Source organism: Felis catus, chromosome A2, assembly GCF_018350175.1.
Source record: "Felis catus isolate Fca126 chromosome A2, F.catus_Fca126_mat1.0, whole genome shotgun sequence".
Lineage (NCBI taxonomy): Eukaryota > Metazoa > Chordata > Mammalia > Carnivora > Felidae > Felis > Felis catus.
Genome location: NC_058369.1, coordinates 164,575,564 through 164,596,440, shown reverse-complemented (window position 1 = coordinate 164,596,440; position 20,877 = coordinate 164,575,564). Strand labels below are relative to the sequence as shown.

General features: G+C 42.3%; 1 protein-coding gene across 5 annotated transcripts in view; it reads right to left on the bottom strand.

The window, feature by feature from the left end:
* ACTR3B (actin related protein 3B) overlaps nucleotides 1-20,877 on the bottom strand; it is an 89,905-nt gene that overhangs the window by 56,846 nt on the left and 12,182 nt on the right. For 2 of the 5 annotated variants that reach the window (XM_023250777.2, XM_023250778.2), the window contains exon 2: nucleotides 13,299-13,354. The exons of 1 other annotated variant lie outside the window; for it this stretch is intronic. In XM_023250777.2, coding sequence (XP_023106545.1) covers nucleotides 13,299-13,354 — 56 coding nt within the window. Of the gene's footprint in view, nucleotides 1-10,731; nucleotides 11,049-12,693; nucleotides 12,718-13,298; nucleotides 13,355-20,877 lie in introns of those variants that run through there. 2 more of the 5 variants (XM_023250776.2, XM_023250782.2) reach the window with 2 other exon arrangements.

Genomic DNA, 20,877 nt, shown 5'->3' with positions numbered 1-20,877 from the left:
ACTCCTAACCCTTGGTCATACTCCGAGCTCCCATAAACTCACCTTCATCAAATTTATCCCAAAACAAATTAGCAGACACATGAACGTATTTTTTAGAGCAGATCATCTGAAACCCCCAAATCATTACGAATGAAGGGTCGCAACAGTCACACGAGTGAATGTGAACCCTGTTTGTGAGAAAGGTGTCTTGCAGCGACAGGGGCAAGAGGTAAAAAGGAGGAGTCCGGAGTAGAAGTCACTCTGTCCACCTCTTCTCACTCCATCCAGCTCACTGCCACACTTAGACTCAAAGCCTTCCAGTTACAAAAGGTGGCACAAACCTAGGGGACGGGATTTCTGCAGGACTCAAGGAGCAGGTATGGCGTGGAAATGCTGGAGACAAAGCCCAGCAAGCAGTCAGAGGTGGTGAGCATGTCCAGAGCCCTGAAGCTGGTCACAGGGCAGAAAAGTCTGCTGGGCCCTAAACAACTGAAGCAATCTACAGAAACAAAACCACCTCTGAAAATGAGCAGGCCACTCAATGGCACACTGACAAGCATCACACAGGATCATCTGACGCACACGTCATGCACGCAGAGGGCCCCTGGCAACACGGCTCGCAGCAGACCGCAAGGTCCTCGCACAGGGTGCCAGTGTGAGTGACAGATTCTATCCTCTGGGCAAGATCAAACTTAATTATGCATGAATTTATAATTAAACTGCCAAGTCAAAATAAAAGATTGTGAAGACATAGGGCAAAAAAATTCTGCAATTCATTCCATCATTCAACTGTGCCAAGAATTTGGGGGCAACATATTAACCAGAAGAAAAATCATCACCCTGGGGTGCCTGGGTGGCTTGGTCAGTTAAGCATCCAACTTTGGCTCAGGTCATGATTTCATGGTTTGTGTGCTCGAGTCCCTGCATCAGGCTCTGCACTGTTAGTACAGAGCCTGTGTGAAATCTCTGTCTCTGTCTCGCTGCTCCCCCCCCCCCCCCACTCACTTGCATGCATGCACTCTCTCAAAACAAATAAACTTAATTCAAAAAAAAAAAAGAAAGAAAGAAAAGAAAAATCACCACCTTGAAGAAAAAATACTAAACTTAGTGAGGTGACACTACCACACTCAGAAATACAAATGAAAACCAAGTTAATCCTATCCCTCCCAAAAAGGTAATCAAAGAACTCTGGCCCCAAATCATGGTAGATGTATGTTTTAGTGGCCATGAGAAATAAGAAAAACACAAAACAAAACAAAACAAAAAACAAAACAAAAACGAAGTATACTTCTTTTAACTATTACTACCTATTAGACATGAAGCAACTGAATCCACGAAACAGAGTAAAGGCACATAGAGCTTATCTTCAAACTCTTTTGCGTAAGCCTACGAGAAGCAAGATGTGGTCCACACGGTCCTTATGAAGATGATGGAGAAATGCGCCTAAGAGAGCAGCTATCAAAGACCATCTATGAGCTTTCACAGACTCCAGGACTCCTCACAGAGAAAGGGTCCGTGCCACCCCAGCAGCGATCTCCAACCCACCGCCACATACAGTAACAGGTGTCAACACAGGTGACACTGAGATGGGAAGGACAATGCATAGAACAGATAATGGAGTCAGCGGCGAAACATTCCAACTGGTTACATACACACAGGTGGCATCTCCACGCGATGGAGTATCAGGAGGCCACGAAAAAGAAGCCAGCAGGTGTTCATATACCAATCTAGAAGGATGACTAAGGTGTAGCGCCTTGACAAAAACACAAGGTGCGGAGCAGTGCCACCACTGTGTGAAAACAGATGCCTGTGTGTATCTGCTGGGATTTACAGAGCATCTCAGGAAGGAAACACAAGGAACCAGGGAGAGGGGAAGTGGGTGGGAAAGAGTTAATTTTCACTGCGTCCTATTATACCATTTAACTTCTATGGCAGACGAATATATTTTCTACTCAGAGTTAATTAAATTTGGGCTTCCGCTTCTGCAAGGACAGAGTTAACCTAGTTTTCCTGCTGCTCTAAGTACAGCCAGAACCCGGAGACTTTCTAGAAGAAAGAAACACAGAGGCCAGAAGGTAAAGAGCGGACAGACTGGCTGGGGACCACAGGACTCCGGGAACAACACAGCCGTGAGTCTCCTGGGTCTTCTTTTTGTCTCCTGTGGCCCATACTGGCTACCCTAGAAACACCGATGAGCTCAAAACAAAAAGGGTGTACCCCCAAAAGCCTGCTGCCTGCAACCAAAGAAGATAAAGGGGGCAGTCTAAACAATACCTGCTTAACTCCAGTCAAACACCTCAGGAAAACCACCCCTCCTCCTCAGTGCGAAAGCTGAACGGCCACCCCACCCGGCGGGATCAATCTGTCCCCTCTGCTCTCACACTGGGCTTTCGTCACAGGAGGCCGAGTGGCAAGTCAGGACTGCCACCACCACCAGCAGTAACAAGGCACCCCTGTCCCTCCCGGCCAGAAGGCTACTTGCTTAGGCCTAATGCGGAGGCTGAACTCCCACCCACAATGAGCAGTAACATGGAGCCTTCCCCCACCCAGTGTCAACAAAGGCCAAGAGGAGACCTTGAACTTCAACCCCAAACTGGCATTAACAAGGGGCATCCCCCTTTCCTTACTGGAGCTGTATCAGAAATAACCTGCTGAAACATCAGATTTAAACAAGATCCAGAATCTCAGACTATCTAAAATGTCCAGGTTTAGGGGCGCCTGGGTGACTCAGTTGGTTAAGCTTCCGACTTCAGCTCAGGTCATGATCTCACGGTTCATATGGTTCATGAGTTTGAGCCCCACGTCGGGCTCTGTGCTGACAGCTCAAAGCATGGAGACTGCTTCGGATTCTGTGTCTCCTTCTAACCTCTCTGCCCCTCCCCCCACCAAAAAAATAAACATTTAAAAAAAAATTTTTTAAATGTCCAGGTTTCAATAAAAACAATCCCTCACCACAGCAAGAACCAGAAATTCTCAACCAAAATGAGAAAAGATAATCAACAGATGCCCACCCCAAGACGACACAGATAACAGAATTATTAAGCAAGATTTTAGGAGCAATCATACGACGCGTCAATCTACAAACACACTTGAAACAATGGAAAATACAAGAAAGTCTCAGCAAAGAAGCACAAAGTGAAAACAAGGATAGAAGACAGAGACAAAACTGCATGGAAATTTTGGAACTAAAAATATACAATACCTGAAATAAAAATCTCGGTGGATTAGTTCAACAGCAGGAAAGGACAGAGAAAAGAATCACTGATCTTGAAGATATAACAATAGAAGTTACCCAGCCTGAACAACAAAGAAAACAGATTGAAAAGCAAATGGACTGGGCCTCAGGGACATGTAGGATATATAATAAAAGCGCTAACATTCATGCATTCCAAGTCCCAGAAGGAGAGGAAAAAGGAAAAAGTATTCAAAGAAATAATGGCTAAAAATCTGCCAAATTTGACTAAAAAAGAAATAAGCCTACAGATTCAACACTGAACAAACCCCAAACAGGATAAACCCAAAGAAATCCATGCCAAGATACATTACAGCCAAACTTCTAAAAACTGAAGACCAAAGAAAAAATTCTAAAAGCCTCCAACAAATTTCTCATCAGAAATCAGGGCACCCAGAAAGAAATGGTACATTTTTCAAGTGTTGAGAACTGTCCACTCGGAATTCTAAATTCAGCCCAAATATCCCCCAAAATGCAGAGCAAATCAAGACATTCGTAAACAAAAGCTAACAGAATTTGTCATCAGCATACCAACTCTTAAAAAATGGCTCGGAAAGTTTTCTAAATGGAGAGGAAATTATAAAAGTAGGAATCTTGGGAGGCGCCTGGGTGGCTCAGCCAGTTAAGCCTCTGACCGGCTCAGGTCACGATCTTGCCGCTCCCAAGTTCGAGTCCCACGTCGGGCTCTGTGCTGACAGCTCAGAGCCTGGAGCCTGTTTCAGATTCTGTCTCCCTCTCTCTCTCTCTTGCCTCTCCCCCACCTGTGCTCTGTCTCTCCCTCTCTCAAAAATAAATAAACATTAAAAAAAAAACTAAAGACAAAAAAGAAGACGGAATCTTGGAACATCAGGAGGGAAGAAACACAGCAAGAGCAAAAATAAGCATAATTACTTTCCTTCTCCTCTTGAGTTTTCTAAATTATGTTTGGCAGTTATAGCAAAAATTGTAACACTGATGTCCTTCTCAATGTACGTAGAAGAAATATTCAAGACAATTATATCAGAAATGTGGAGCCTTTCACTCAGACTGGTAAGGTGTTAACACGGGAGAAACGTGTTGTACAGGAAATGTAATAGACCAACCACTGAGATGCTACATAAAGAGATGCACTTGGGGCACCTGGATGGCTCAGTCGGTTGAGTGTCTGACTTCGGCTCAGGTCATGATCTCACAGTCCGTGAGTTCAAGCCCTGCGTCAGGCCCTGTGCTGACAGCTTGGAGCCTGGAGCCTGCTTCAGATACTGTGTGTCCCTCTCTCTCTGCCCCTCCCCTGCTTGTGCTCTGTCTCTCTTGCTCACAAAAATGAATAAATGTTAAAAAATAAAAAGAGATGCATTCAAAAACACAATACATAAAATAACATTCTAAAAAAATGCTCAAATAATCCCCAGGAACTCAGGTAAAACAAAACAAAGGAATAAAAAAAAAGAACAAGCAGAAAAAGCACTAATCAATAATTACAATAAATTACAATAAATCAAGCGTCTGACTTCGGCTCAGGTCATGATCTCACGGCTTGTGAGTTTGAGCCCCGCATCGGGCTCTGTGCTGACAGATCAGAGCTTACAGTCTGCTTCAGATTCTGTGTCTCCCTCTCTCTCTGCCCTTCCCCTGCTTGCTGTCTCTCTCCCTCTCAAAAGTGAATAAAAACGTTAAAAAAGAAAACGAAAAAGAATCCTTATATTCTTCAAATATAAGGATATATGTAGGTTGAAAGTAAAAAGATGGAAAAAGATATCCACACAAATGTTAATCAAAGAAAGCATGATTGGCTATATTGCCATCAGAAAAAGTAAATTTTATAACAAAGAAAGAAAAAATTGAAAAGAACATTAAAAAAGATAAAGGGTCAGTCCATCAAGAAGACACTGCAATCCTAAATGTGCACGTAACAAAGAATGGAAGTGCAAAGTACTGGAGACAAAAACTGATGAGAAAAACAGACGAACCCACAATTAGAGCTGCAGACCTCAATGCCTCTCTCAACAACTGATAGGACAAAAGAGCTCAACAATACCATCAACCTACGGGAGCCAACCAACATACACAGAATACTCTACCCAAAGAGAACAGAGTATATATTGTTTACAAGTGCCCGTGGAACCAAAATAAACCTTATACGGGGCCATAAAAGAAACCTTAATAATTTTATAATCACTGTAAAACCATACAGTCAGTTGGTTGTACGGGTTGGCTCAGTCAGTGGCTCAGTCGGTTAAGTGTCCGACTCTTCATTTCTGCTCAGGTCATGATTACACAGTCATTGAGATCAAGTCCCACATCAGGGTCCACACTGAGCACGGAGCCTGCTTGGGATTCTATCTCTCTCTGTCTCTCTCTCTCTCTCTCTCTCTCTCTGCCGCTCACCCACTTGTACACACATACCCTCTCACTTTCTCAAAATAAACTGTAAAAAATAAATAATTTTATAAGAGTTAAAGTCATACAGAGTATGCTTTTTGACTACAATAGAATAAACCCAAAAATCAATGACAGAAAGGTTACCAGGAAAATCCCACAAACACCTGGAAGTTAAACAGTGCAGTTCTAAATGGGTCAAAGAGGAAATCTCAGGGAAGTTTTTAAAATACATGAATGGAATGGAAACAAAAACACAAAATATCAAAATGTGTTGGACACTGCAAAAGCAGTGATAACTGGGAAAATTTTAACACTAAAAGTTTACATTAGAAAACAGAAAAACTCTCTGGGATGCCTTGGGTGGCTCAGTTGGTTCAGCCTCCCTCTCTCTCTGCCCCTCCCCCATTCACACTCCATGTCTGTCTGTCTGTTTCTCCCAAAAATAAACATTAGAAAAAAATTTTTAATTAAAAAAAAGAGAGAGTCTCAAATCAATAATCTATGTTCCCACCTTAAGAACCTAGAAAAAGAAGAGCAAAACAAAACCCAAAGCAAGAAAGAAGGATGAGAGCAGAAATCAATGAAATTTAAAACAGAAAAACAGACAAAACCAATGAATCTAAAAGCTGGTGTATCAAAAGTTAAACCTTTTGCTCTGCAGAAGACCCTATGAAGAAGATGGAAAGAGAAGCTCACAATGGGAGAAATTGTTTGCAAACCATATATTTGACAAAGGACCCGTTATCTAGTATATATAAAGAACTCTCAAAACCTCACAGTAAAAATGTAACAATTAGAAAATGAGCAAAATACATAAAGAGACATTTAATAGAAGAGGATTCTCAGATGGAAAATAAGCACATGAAAAGATGTTCAACACCACTGGCCATTACAGAAATGAAGATTCAGACCATGATGAGATACAACTACACATTATGAGAAGAGCTAAAATAAAAAAACTGTGACAACACCAAATGCTGGCAAGGATGCAGTGACACCGGCTCTCTCATACACAGCTGGTAGAAATGTAAAATGGTACAGCCACTATGGGAAATACTTTGGCAATTTCTTCATAATACTAAACATAAACTTGCCATACAATGCAGCAACTGCACTACACAGTATTTATCTAGAGAAATGAAAAATTATGTCCGCACAAAAACCTGTACACAATTTTCATAGCAGCTCTATTTATAATAGCTACAAAGCGGAAATAATCAAGAAGTCCTTCAGTACATGAATGTTTAAACAAACTGGTACATGCATACATTGAAATACGACTCAAATAAAAAAAGAAACTATCTGTCAATACGTACAACAACTCAGATGGATCTGAAGGGCATTATGCCAAGTGAAAAAGCCAATCACAAAGGACATAGCCTGGATGCTTCCAGTTATAAAACATTCTCAAAAAAAAAAACTCACAAAATTATGGAGATAGAAACAGATTAGTAGTTGCCAAAGGTTAGGAATGGTGGGGAGGAGAGTCAAGTGTAGTTATAAAGAAACAGCTCAGGAGAGACTGTTGTGGTGATATGATGGTTCTACATCTTGACTGTAGTGGTAATCACAGGAATCTACACATGGGATAAAAGGACATGGAACTACACACACACACACACAGACACACACAGACACACACAGACACACACACACACACACACACTCTGCACCAATTTCCATTTCCTGGCTTTAATGCTATAGTATAACCATGTAAGATGTAGCCCTGGATGAAACAGGGAGAAGGGTACACAGGTCTCTCCAAGCTATCTCTTACACTGCCTATGAATCTACAATTATCTCAAAATAACATATTTGAAGACAAATATAGTTTGTAAATTATTTAAACAAATTAAAAAATAAAACCCCTCAGTTAGCTTAATGACGAACCAAAACTCATAAGATTAAACTTAATAAAGAAAAATGTAAAAGTTCTGCAGATTAAAAAAACTGTAGGAGTATAGAATGTGGGTAACCAGAAGAAACAGATTATTTTCCAAATGTTAAAAGGTCATCTGAGGGTAATCTTGGGAAGATTATCAGAAAGGTGCTCAAAACTTACATATAAATTCTAGATCTTAGGAACATTTACTACAGTAATTGCCACACAACAGTAATTTCTTAATTAATACATCCAGTATATTTCCCAAAAGAATGTCATATATTTGATGAAACCTTCAAGAAATAATAATTCCTATCTTACTTACTGTTCTAAAGAACAGAAAAGCAAGCTGAAAAACTCACCTCCAAAAGCCAGTCTAATTTTGATATTCAAACCAGACAAAAACGTACAAGAAAGGTAAATTATAGAGTAATCGCACTTTTAAACACTGATGCAAAAACCCAAATAAATATTTGCAAATACAATTCAACGTGTAGTTGGTATTTCATAACCAAGTAGGGATTATCTCAAGAATGAAATAAATGACTGTTTAATACTTGAAAATATATTAATGTAACTCATCGTATTATAGGACCTTAACTGTCCAAAACCATATGATCAGCTCTCAGTAAACTAGAAATAGAAAGGGCACTGTATTAACCTGAAAAAAGCATTTCCACAAAAACCAAGAGCAATGACTAGTGGCACACTAAAATCACTGTCTTTAAAATCAGACTAACAAAAGCACCCACTACCTCCAGCTCTAGTCACTCCAGCAGGAGAAGTTCTAGCCGGTACAAAAGACCAAAAAAATATATATAAAATATTGAGATTGAAAGGGACAACCATTACTTGCAGTTAATAGTCTGAATAGAAAACTTACAAGAATCTGCAAGCTAATAGAACAAATAAGAGAAGCAAGTAAGGTTACTGGATTAAAAAACAAAAAACTCGATAGCATTTCTATACGCTAGCAATTACTAGTTAGAAAATGTAATTTCAGAAAATTCACAACAGCAACAACACATAAGGGTACTTACAGTTAAATCTAGTAAAAGGTGTATGACCTTTATGAAGTCTATTACAAAAACATTACTGAAAAACACAACAGCCATTAATAAAGATCATATATACCATATTCATGGATAGAAAAACTCAATTCATAAAGATGTCAAATTCTTCCCCAATTAATCTATAAACTGAATGTGTCTCTAATCAAAACCCCATTACAATTTTTCATAGACCTTAATTAATTTTAAAATCTGTAGTAAAGGGGCACCTGGGTGGCTCCGTCAGTTAAGCGTCCTACTCTTGATTTCAGCTCAGGTCACGATCTCTCTCTCTCTCTCTCTCAAAATAAATAAATAAACATTTTTTAATAAAATAAAATAAAATCTGTAATAAAAAGTAAGGCCTAAGAATAGCTGAGGTTATTCTGAGAAAAAAGGGAAGAGGAACCACACCTACCAGATATCAAGACACTGGCTGAAGTAATAACATTTCAGACAGCATGAATTTGGAGTGAAGATAAACAAACGCATAAATGAAACCAAATAAAAACACCAGAAATATTCCCAAGCATATATGGTACCTCAATATGATTTAAAAGGCATAACAAATTGGAAAGTACTCTTCAATAAATGGTGCTGGGACAAGTGTCCTTCCATTCAGAAAATAAGTAAAATAACTATCTCACACCATATTCAAAATTAAACTCAAAATTGTCGCAGAAGAAAATGCAGAAAGTCCTTATGACTTTGGAGTAGAAATGCATTTTTCAAGATAGAAACAAATTATAAATGGAAAATGCGTACTGAATATTTTAACTGTATCAAAATTTTACGTGTCTAGATTTAAAAAATCATTTAAAAAGATGCCATAAAATAGAAGACAATATTTGCAACATATTAATATTGAGAGTATACAAAGACAACTCCATAAAACTCCGTAAAAAAGATAAAAAAAATATGCAATAGAAAAAATGGGCAAAGATACGAACAGGCAATGAAAGGTGCCCAACCTTACTAGTCATCAGAGAAATGCAAATTTATAAAATGATGCATCGTTTCACATTCGTCAGACTGGCGAAAATTTAAGTCTACCAACATCAACTTTTGTCAAGGCTGTGTGGAAACAAAAACCCTTTACCAGCACCTACGGGAGCTTAACTCAGCACAAGCACTCAGAAGAGCAGCCTGACAACAGCTGAGAAGCTGAAGAGGTGCACACCTGCACGATGAAACAACCCCATTTCTCCTCATTTTCTCTTGGGAAACTAGCGCGTGTGCGTAAGGAGAGGTTTACTGCACCATTTTGTGTAACAGAGAAAACTGGAAAATGCCCAAATGAAAAAAAAAATTGAGATTCACATGCTAGAACTCTGATCAAGAACTGTATGTATCAACATTGCTAAATCTTAAAAACCTATTTCCGGGGGGGGGGGGAGGGGGGCGGGTTCTTTATAAAAGGACAATGCTGAAAGTGATTTACAGTATCTTGTCATTTAGAAAGGTCTAAACCGGCAGAACAAGGCCACATACAGTTAAGGAACCCTGTTCCCATAAGGTCAGGAGAGAACACACTGGCCACAGGAAGTTCCCGGCAGAGGAGGGAGAGCAAGAGAGGGGAATGGGCTGGAGGAAAAGGGAGAGGACCTTGCCCACTCTGATGCATGGGTTTACAGATTTACAGGATGACATCATGTCAGCGTTTGTTCATTCTGAGTGGTGGGTGGGTACACAGGTCTGTGCTACATTATCTTCTGCAACCGTTTTTAGCTGAAATAAAAATTTTTTAAAAACTCTATGCAATAGGGGCGCCTGGGTGGCTCAGTCAGTTACGCGTCCATCCGACTCCTGATTTCGGCTCAGGTCAGGTCATGATGTCACAGTTTGCAAGATGGAGCCCTGCATCAGGCTCAGTGCTGACAGTGAGGAGCCCGCTGGGGGTTCTCTTTCTCTCTCTTTCTCTCTCTCTCTCTCTCTCTCTGCCCCTCCCCAGCTCACTCTGTCTCCCTCTCTCTCAAAAATAAATAAACCTCCAAAAACTTATTTGTAACTATTCCATTAAAAGAAAACCCAAAAACACGTCTGGGCTCAGTCCCCACCTCCCGTGGAGACGCTCCTCCGAGCATGAAGCCTTTCACCTGATGCCAACGGGACCTTCACACCGAACTCCTCCGACGCCGAAGGTCTGACACGTCCTAACTTTCTCCCGACCCCTCCCCGCACCTCCCTCGTGCGCCTTCCACGGACACCATCACCACACACGTCCTCACCCCTCTGCCGGAAACTTTTCAATGACTCTCAATATACTCCGACAACTTAAAGACCAAAAAAAGGCCGGGAAACCCTCCACTCGAACAATCCTGAACACGCCGCCCAGAAGCGCACGCCGGACACGGGCAGAGCCGCCCGGGAAGAGCCGGGAAGAGCCGGACGGGGCGCGCGGCACCTCGCCCGTCCGCTGGCTCAGGCCTGAGGGAGCCCTTCGGGGAACAACGTGGAAATTCCCGGGTGCGAGATTAAGGTAAAATCCCTCGAGAGAACAGAGTCTGTCGCCATCTGGCCCTCCCCCACGTTCCCGGCCACGTTCCCGGCCACTGGCTGCCGAGGGCCGTGACCTCACGCGCCTCGCCCACCCAGCGGGCCCCGCCCGTGTCCGCCAGCGTCCGCCAGCGTCGCGACGACGAGCTGACGCACATCCGCACGAGCCCCACCTCTTCTCTGCGGGTGCCACTTCGGCGCGTGCGTCTCGAACTTCACCTTGTGGACGGAGCCTCTAGAGCCGGAAAAATGATTCAGCTCCCGGAACGAAGACGAGCAGGAAAGCCGACAGCCCCGGGCGACCGAGGCCCTCCACCCAACCCAGCAGCCTCACCGGGCCCCCAAATCTTGTCACCCCGCCTCCCGGGGCTTCTCCATCCCTTGCGACGGACTCAGCCGACGATATAGCTGTGGCTTTCCTCCCGCTTCTGCGACTTTCTATGCTCTTTCTAGCCTCTGCTACTGTGAAGGTTCTGAAAGCACCAATCTGAGAGCCGCCTTGCTGTCTGGCGGCGAATGAAATCCCGCTAATAACTGACTTCAGTTCTCCTCCCTGTTGATGATGACGGGTTGAACGGGCCAGCCGGCCGAACGCTGCTGGCAGTTTGAAACGGCAACGCATTAAAGCGGGAGGTGCAAGGTCAGCCTTTCAGAGCCGTGGCACTTAGCAAGGTTAAAATCCAATCTGCTTTGAAAAGTCAGGACGTCCGATTTATCAATCCGACATGGAACGATCAAGTTCCGGGGCATTCGCAATAATAAAATTCTCAAAGGACTGACCTAGCCTACAAAGCGCCAGACGTGATGGACCTGATTACGTCTCCTAAAAATTCGTATGTTGAAGCCCTTGCCCCCTGTGTGACTGCGTTCGGACGTGGGGACCGTAAGGAGGTAATAAAAGTTAAATGAGGTCGTAAGGGGGGACTGAATCGAAGAGAACTGTTGTCCTCATAAGAAGAGGAAGAGACCACAGAGATCTCTCTTTCGGTTGTGTGCAGAGAAAAGGCCATGTGGGGACACAGTGAGGAGGTGCTGTCTGAAAACCAGGGAAGGAGGCCTCACTGTGAACCAGTCCTGATGGCCCCTTGATCTGGGACTTCGAGCCTCCATTCTGGGATCAAATACATTTCTATTATTTAAGACATCACTCTGTGGTATTTTATAACGGCAGCCCCCAGCAAACTAATACACCAAATTATGAATCCTAAATAAAGAACACAGCAGACAAATTGTGCCTGTTATTAAGGACACCCACCATGGTACCAAGGTGTTCAGACCTAGAAATCAGATTCATGATCAATTATACAGCAAGCAAGGAAGGAAGGAGAATGAGACAAATAACATGTGCTCGAGGAATCTGGGGTACACTTCCTAATGAGGTGAGTACCCATATACACCAAAAAGGCCTGCGCCTTCCCTGGAATAAACGCTAAGCCTCCTCTCCCCAGCTCTCCTAAGCTGTCCATGTTCCATAATGTTCCATACTGCTGACAAGGGCCTACCCTCACTGGGTCCCTGGCCCCGCACCACCTTACAACTTCTAAGATCACAATTCATCGCACAAGATCTACACTTAGGAGGCAGTGTTTCCCTTCCCCCTGGACTGATACAAGTTAGTCTGGTAAACGGTCTCCAAATAATAACCCGGAATTTAGACAATTTCAGAGAAAAATTCTACCCTAAAAACAACTGACCTGACCTTGGAGGCTCCTGTGGGAAACAAAGAGTGGGTAGGACGTACTCTTGCCAAGATGTGAGAACATTTCTTCTTTTACGTCCATCACTCTCTACTGACCAAAATTTAAACAAAAGCAGACACTCTGAACACAATAAAACAGTCATCAGGCTTCTCGTGTTTTGGGGGTTTTTTTTAAAGGGCATTCAATAGAGTGAACAGTGCAGCACAATGGATGCTCAGTCCACGGAGTCGCTAAGTTAATAAAACTGTACTTACTTAAAATTACAAATGAACCTTAAAGGACCAGATTTCTCCAAGGCAGCTCAGACATTTATGACTGAAGGAAAAGCCCCAGCCAACCACCCAGGCTGAAACTCCAACGATGGTTACAAGGGGCTTTCTCAGAAGAGGACCAAAGGGCCAGAAAGTTGGGGGGTTTTAGGCCACAGCTACGGTCTATAGCAATATTCAGGACTAGGTGTCAAAATCAATAACCCTCCCCAGTAACCAGGACAATCTTCTAAAAGCAGATGGCAAGTCAATGAATATGCTTTGGAAAACAGAATCACAATGCCGAGAACCCCGGTCCTTCACACACGTTGAGGGTGGGGCTGTACTTACATGAAGGAATAATGAACTGTGGCTCAGTGTTGCCTGCGTAGCCAAGCTTGGTATACCTAAAAGCACAAAGTCATCAACACAGGTTTAGATAATAATACTGTCCTCTGGATCCCATTAGTGTCTTTTATCATAAGCTCTCCAAGTCCTACAACATCAAGCCTCAAAATATTCACTTGGAAAAAAAAAAAAAAAAGCTTATGATGACTGAGAATCAAACACTAATTTCAGATAAGCGAGCTGTTATTAAAACATAAAATGTGAAGCTTCTTTCTACTGGCAAAAAATTTTGCACACATGCATTAACACATAAATTACATTTGTGTGTCCCTCACGGCTTTAAACGTGCTTTTACACTCTTTTCCTTTTCACAAAAGTCCTGCAAAGGGAGTAGCCCTTGTCCCTATTTTGCAGATGAGAAAACTGAGGCATTGGGATGTTCGTTCGGCTGCCCCGAGCCAAGCAGCTGGTGAACAGAGAAAGAACCCGAATCTGAATGAGCAGGCTAAACTCCAGAGCTGGCTCTCAGAGAAGCACACTTACTTCTCAAACTTCATGAACTTTTGAAAGGGGGGGGGGGGCGCTTAAAAAATGATTATATAATTTTCTTAAAATGTCATGGCATATGTCTAGAAACAGCCACTGCCACCTCCTGAGAATATCTGACAGGAGCATCTCTTTTTCATCTCATTTCAGAACGAGCCCATTTTCTGTCAAGATACTCTGTGTGATGGGTTCCAAAAGTCTTAACTAAAACAAATGCCAAAATACTACTATCTGTTCCAAAAGCATTTGCTAATCCCTTAAATAAAAAAAAAATTTTTTTTTTAAAAAGTGGCAGGGGGGGACCACCACGGAGAACCATCTGCTGGAAATAAAAAACTGAAAATCGAAAAGACTCATGAGCCCTTCCTTCCTTATTAGCCGACTGTAATGAACAGTAAAGTCTGGACAACTGAGCCATCATCCTGCAGTAACGCTCATAACGAAGAAAAACACTTCCCAGCAGTGTTGAAAGTCACTTTGTTAATGCATTCCATTTTTATAAATTATTTCAAGATGCTTGATACTAACATTTTTTGATGTGGTACTACATTCCAAATTCTAATAAATTAATTTTATGATTTGTAAATGTATTTTTACCATATGCTAATTTCACTATTTTTGAACACACAGTGAATGAATAAGGCGTGGGGAGCCCAAAACGGCAAGTTCGCTCCATTTAAATCACGCCTTACTGCTCAGTCTCCAAGTTCTTGGTGCCACAGGAACTTGGGTGAGGCTGGGCTCTGAAAACCATCAGGCCATGCCAGAAGTTTCTGGGAGCCATCTGTGGGCTCTCCAGGTTCCACAAATTACCAGATGCACAAACCAAGTGGACCCCACTGTAGGGCTCACCAGACCCAGAGCAAGGTTTCAAAGCTGACCCAGACCTGGGGACTTTCCAGAAGGAAAGCAACATATACTGAACTTCAAAAATTCCCAATTCGACCATCATTCTGGAAGTATATTCCAGACAATAAATACAAATGAACTGAATTGCTGACCCAAGGCTAAAGAAACCTAACAAGCAGGTCAGAAATCACTAAAATCCTCAAATTTAAGACTGTGGGTTTTTTTAAAGGCCACATCACTCACCCATCCCCCCAAAATTATGCAGCTTGCACTCAGATTATCTGCCTGCCCGCATGGTGAGATTATAGCTTGTATGATGACAGAGCGCAGTTCTTTTTCTTGACTGTACCTCCACCCCCAGCACAGTGCCTGGCATGTGGCAGGCACCCCATAAATATCTGCTGAATGAGTTCTTACCCTTGTAAGGAAAGGGATTTACTGCCAAACTGCGGGGGAAAGGGGCAGTGTTAGAAACGGGGGTGCTGAAGGTCAGAAACACAATGTGATGGGCCACATAAAGACCAGGGCCATCGTCTAAGCACAATCTGTCATCTACACGTGAGAAAACACTTGTTTGTGTGATGAAGTTAAGACAAACAAACAACAAACACAGTGAAATGTTAACCTTTATTAAAACGAGGTGAAAGTATCATTTCTACCTGTTCCATTATATTTTGTATTTCTGAAAGTCAACAGAGTGCATTGTATTGGTCAAGACCATGCACTCTGGCACCAGACTGCCTGGATTCAAGTCCCAGCTCTGTTATTTGCCAAATGTGTGACTTTGGGCACGTTGCTCTACCTATCTGTATCTCAGTTTCTCCATCTGTAAAATGGGCATAATAATACAACCTGTTTCCTAGGCTTAGTGAGTTTTATATATAAATAAGGAAGCAGAGAAAGCCCTAGAACAGTGCTACCTACATAAGTTAATAGTTTTGAGGGGGGTGGGGGAGTGCCTGCATGGTACGAACAGCTTGGATCCTGGAGCCTGCTTCAGATTGTGTCTCCCTCTCTCTCTGCCCCTCCCCTGCTCACTCAGCTTCTCTCTCTCTCGCTCTCTCTCAAAAACAAGTAAACATTAAAAAATAATAGTAAGTTTTTTGACTGTTATTTTTCTGTGTGTTTGAAATATTTCCTAACTTAAAAGTTTTGAAAAGTTCAGAAAACGCACACAGCATGTTCTGTGGCCTCGTTCAGTCTCTCTGCCGTACGTGATTCTACAGCACAGACACCCCACTTTGCGTTGCGGTGGAAATAAAATGCACAAATGGTAAACCCAGCAGATAGAAGACATCCTTCCACAATTGTGTCTTGTACCCTGAAATCGTGAGCCATGGCCCCGAGAAGCAAAAGGTCAGGCTGCAGAGATGGGCTGGTGCACGTTTAGGCCAAAATTCAACTGAATACTGATGATGCCACCAGCACGTGCCCCTCGACAGCAGCTGTGGGCATGCGGAGACCCTGAGGCCACCGTGGTCTCTCAGACAGCACGGCCCTCAAGGGAGGCCTCTGTCATGGAGTCACGCAGGTAACGCAGCATCGGTAACAGTAAGCGAACGACGATTTTCATGACTGAGGCAAACTAACATTAAGATATACTAATATTCAGGGGCGCCTGGGTGGCTCAGTTGGTTGAGCGTCCGACTTCAGCTCAGATCATGATCTCACGGTTCGTGGGTTTGAGGCCTGCATCGAGCTCTGTGCTGACAGCTCAGAGCCTGGAGCCTGCTTTCAATTCTGTGTCTCCCTCTCTCTCTGCCCCTCCCCACTCATCTCTCTCTCTCTCTCTCAAATAAACATCAAAAAAAAATTTTTAAGACACATTAACATTCTTATGTATAAATAAATTACTATGAGATCCTCCCTTACCCTCCTACCAAAACTGAAACCATTAAAAACAAAGGCAAAAGTACAAACCATTCAGATCACTTATGGTAACTTAATGCCTTTAGTTTTTCTGTGCTACCCCTTATACAGCATCAAACACACTTGAGGTTTAGTTTCTTTGAATAACCACAATGTAACCAATGTCTAACAAGATTTTTTTCAAGAAACATTCAAATTTCAAATGTTAATAAAATTTTCATCAAGCCAGGCTCATACCAAACTTCAGTGAGAACCTATTATCTAGAACCCAGTACATGTAAGCTAGCAAGTGCTCATTCTAAAACTCCCTCCTAGGGGCGCCTGGGTGGCGCAGTCGGTTAAGCATCCGACTTCAGCCAGGTCACGATCTCGCGGTCCGTGAGTTCGAGCCCCGCGTCAGGCTCTGGGTGGATGGCTCAGAGCCTGGAGCCTGTTTCCGATTCTGTGTCTCCCTCTCTCTCTGCCCCTCCCCCGTTCATGCTCTGTCTCTCTGTCCCAAAAATAAATAAACATTGAAAAAAAAAATTAAAAAAAAAAAAACAAAAAACTCCCTCCTAGGACAATCCAGTGATGGACTGGTATGCCCCATTAGAGATGATGTTAGAACAGCTCAACTATGTAAACAGCAGGACCAAAAAAAAAAAAAAAAAAAAAAAAAAGATCAGCAAGTAAAACACAACTCTTAAATACGGACCACGTCCCAGACACCATTTATGAAAACAAAGCAGCATTACTTTATTCCCATCAGTTTACTAGCCAGAAACCATGCATGTAGCAGCCATACTCTAAGGATAATGAAGAGGGAGGCAGAAAGCATGAGCCCACCCTCAAAGACCTCCTCAAAATGTTTACCTTTTAGAAACAGGATTTCAAATTGAGTTTTTTGTGGCACCATGGCCTACTTTCTCTGGCAGGCCAGTTTAACATCATCTGGGTAGGCTTCCAAAAAAACGTAAGAAACCCGCTGAACAGATCGCGGAGAAATTTCTAAAATACAAATTCCCAGTGCCTGTCCCAGAACCATTAATGGGAATCTGCAGAGAAGGAGCCTGGACACCTATATTTTGAACATTCCTTGTCCCAACCCCATGGTTCGGATGGTCAACATGCTTAGAAATCACTAGATAATACAAATCACAAAGAACTAAAGAAAAGGAATGACACTGGGAAGAAGACAAAATTTTACTTGTAAACGGTAATTGCAGACCTGGAATATATAAAGAAATTAAGTAGAAAATTAAAGGAAATAGGAAATTCGGTAGGATGGCCAGGTATTAAATAAACACAAAAATCAACAACTTTCCTACCTAACAAGAACAAGTGAGAATCTATGCTGTATGAAGAGATCCTAGTTGCAATGGCAACAATTTACCTTTACTATTACTAAAGGCAATAATATTACCTTTAGGACTAAACTATACAGATAAATGGATAGAGATACAGAGATAGGTAAATGTGTGTGAAGAACTCTCAATATACAAGCAGGCAAATAAATTGAGAAAAGTCTTACTCTTACATGGGAAGAGTAATATTCTTTTAAGAAACATCAAATATCACTGGGGAGCCTGGGTGATTCAGTCGGTTAAGCGTCCGACTTCAGCTCAGGTCATGATCTCACAGTCCGTGAGTTCGAGCCCTGCGTCAGGCTCTGTGCTGACAGCTGAGAGCCTGGAGCCTGCTTCAGATTCTGTCCGTCTGTCTGTCTGTCTGTCTGTCTCTCTCTCTCTCTCTCTCTCAAAAATAAATAAACATTAAAAAGAAAACAAAGAAAGAAAGAAACATCAAATATTAAATCCAGCTACAAACTGATTGCAAGACCATTCAAAATCTGGGCCAATACTGAAGACAGTGGTAGTAACTTATACACGGGTGACAGTAAAAGGTTGAAGAGTCATTATACACACGTTTCACATTATCTACCAGAACTCTAAATGCATATACCCTACTGTCCAAATGGCACATTTCTGGGAATTTACCCCAATGAAGCACTTTTAGATGTATGCAAAAAAAGACAGGAACAAAAAAATATTCACTACAGCATTATAATAGCAAAACAACAAAACACTGGAAACACTCAAATGCCATCAATTTGATGTATGAAGTAAATTATAATAATTCCATAAAATGCTATACAGCCATCAAAAATGAAGATTTATGTTACTGCCATACACAGATAGGCAATGCGGTTTGAAAGAAGCTGCAAAACAGTATATGTTTGTGATGTAAGGGAGTTTAATTGGACTCACAATGCTGGGCTCAAAACACAGCACTATGTTACTTCAGGCAAGTAAGTTAACCCCTCCATACTTTAATTTCTTCATCCGTAAGAGGCAAATGATAATAATCCCCCCCAATGTTAAATATTACCATTTCCAGAAAATATTTCCTAATTCAAAACGTAAAAGGATCCCATTATTTGGTAACTTTGTTACCATTAAATGTTATTTGAGGCACAGTAGCCCTCTATGTTTTTCCACATATGACCCTTCAATAATTTTCTGCTACAGCTTTACTACCTGATCAATTTGTGCGAGCCCTTACATATTGAGGATATGAATGCTTGCTCATATACGTCACCAATTTTTCCCAGTTATACATTTCCTGGAATATAACTGTTGACAGTTTAGATGATCAAATCTACCATTTATCTTCCTGAACAACTTCCTGTGTAGTTTCTACTTTGAAAAGTCCCTCACTTTACTAAAATTTCATATGACTCCTCTTCCAGTGCTATGTATGTCTTTTCATCCAAATGGAGAGAGCTATGTCAATCAACTTGTCCCAAATATGTGTACATAAGGAATCAAGACCAACAACTTTTACATTAAAAGCCCTTGGTTTTCTGTTTGAACACGATCTTCCGAAAGGACGGCCAGCATAGCTGAGGTAGGCATTGCTTCCAAAAACGCATAAACTGGGCCACGTTCTCAAACTCAGTGCCACATCCATGCATCCCCTGACCAGAGACCCTTTCTCGCATGGAAACAGAACGAAAATACCAATACCACTCTGCCTCTTGAACAAATATGTTCTCTTAGCTCAAACTTCCAAACACCAAATCTCACTCCCAGGCCGACACTGTCTACCCCACCCCTGCCTTCTACCACCTCCCATTCTTACGTATCCTTCCACAGTCTCTTTCTGTCAATACAAAATATCCTCATTTGCCCCAAACATTTTAAACAGCTCTTGGGCAGAGCCTCTTTCACTCTTCCGTTAAGCGCCACTATTTTTCCACGGCAGTAACACAGACTTTTCAATTCTGCAGTCAAGAGAATTAATCTGTCAACTCAACATATTTATATATAGTTAAAATTCCTCCTACAACCATGTGTCTAGAGCAGAAGGTGACAATTTAAGCTCAATTAATCTATGTTTAAAAGTGGAAATGTCACATCCTAGAACAGTGTTTTTCAAACCGTATCCTATAGGGAGGTTCTTTTGATTAAGACCCCTTATGAGGTCCAGTCTCAAACCCCAAACTTCAGCCAAAATAGCTCCCCTCCTTCGTAAGGTCTTCAGTTTAAAAAAAAAGGGGGGGGGGACCACAACTGCCTTAGACTATGGTTCTCAGGACACTAAAATTATCCTCATGTCTTAATTATAGTTTCTAAGTAATACACACCCTCTCGATACTGTAAATTGGCACATGATCAAGGTCTAAGGTCTTCAAACACTCCTTGGGCTACTGAATAGAAAAGGGGAGTCTCTGTTTATAGGACAAAGAGTTCAATAGACAAGTTCAAATGTATTAATTATTTCATCTAAATCCAATATCCTTCTTTTGTCTGTTGACCTGTGAACTTGACCACATACACTTGTCCACTTGTCCTTCTATCGGCGGCATTTTTTGCCCTAGTTTGGGGAGACAGAACATCATGAGGTATGGTCTCTCTGTGGATTTTGATCTCTCCAAAGGGAACTTTAACTTCCAGATTAAAATGGTGGACTAAACGTATGATTTCATTATTTCACTTGGTCCCAAAGCCCCACGAAACTCAAAGCAAAATGACTTTTTAAAGGCATGTCGATCCCCAATGACGGGAAGAAAAGAAGGGGACACAACAGCGAGGGTCCGGCTCCGGAGAGCTGAGGACCAGCCCAGCACGCACGCGCGCGTCCTGAAAGGCTCCAGACCTGGATGCCGCACGGGCTCTGGGGAACTGAGACCCGAGGGCCCAAACCAGGGGGTCCGAGCGAGACTCCCCTCCGTCCGCAGCCGGGCCACGGCTCCCCCGTGACCCCAGCGCGCTCTGCACGTGGACTCTCTGGAGACTGTAAGGCAAAGGGCCTCCGCTGGCAGTCACTCGGCATGGGG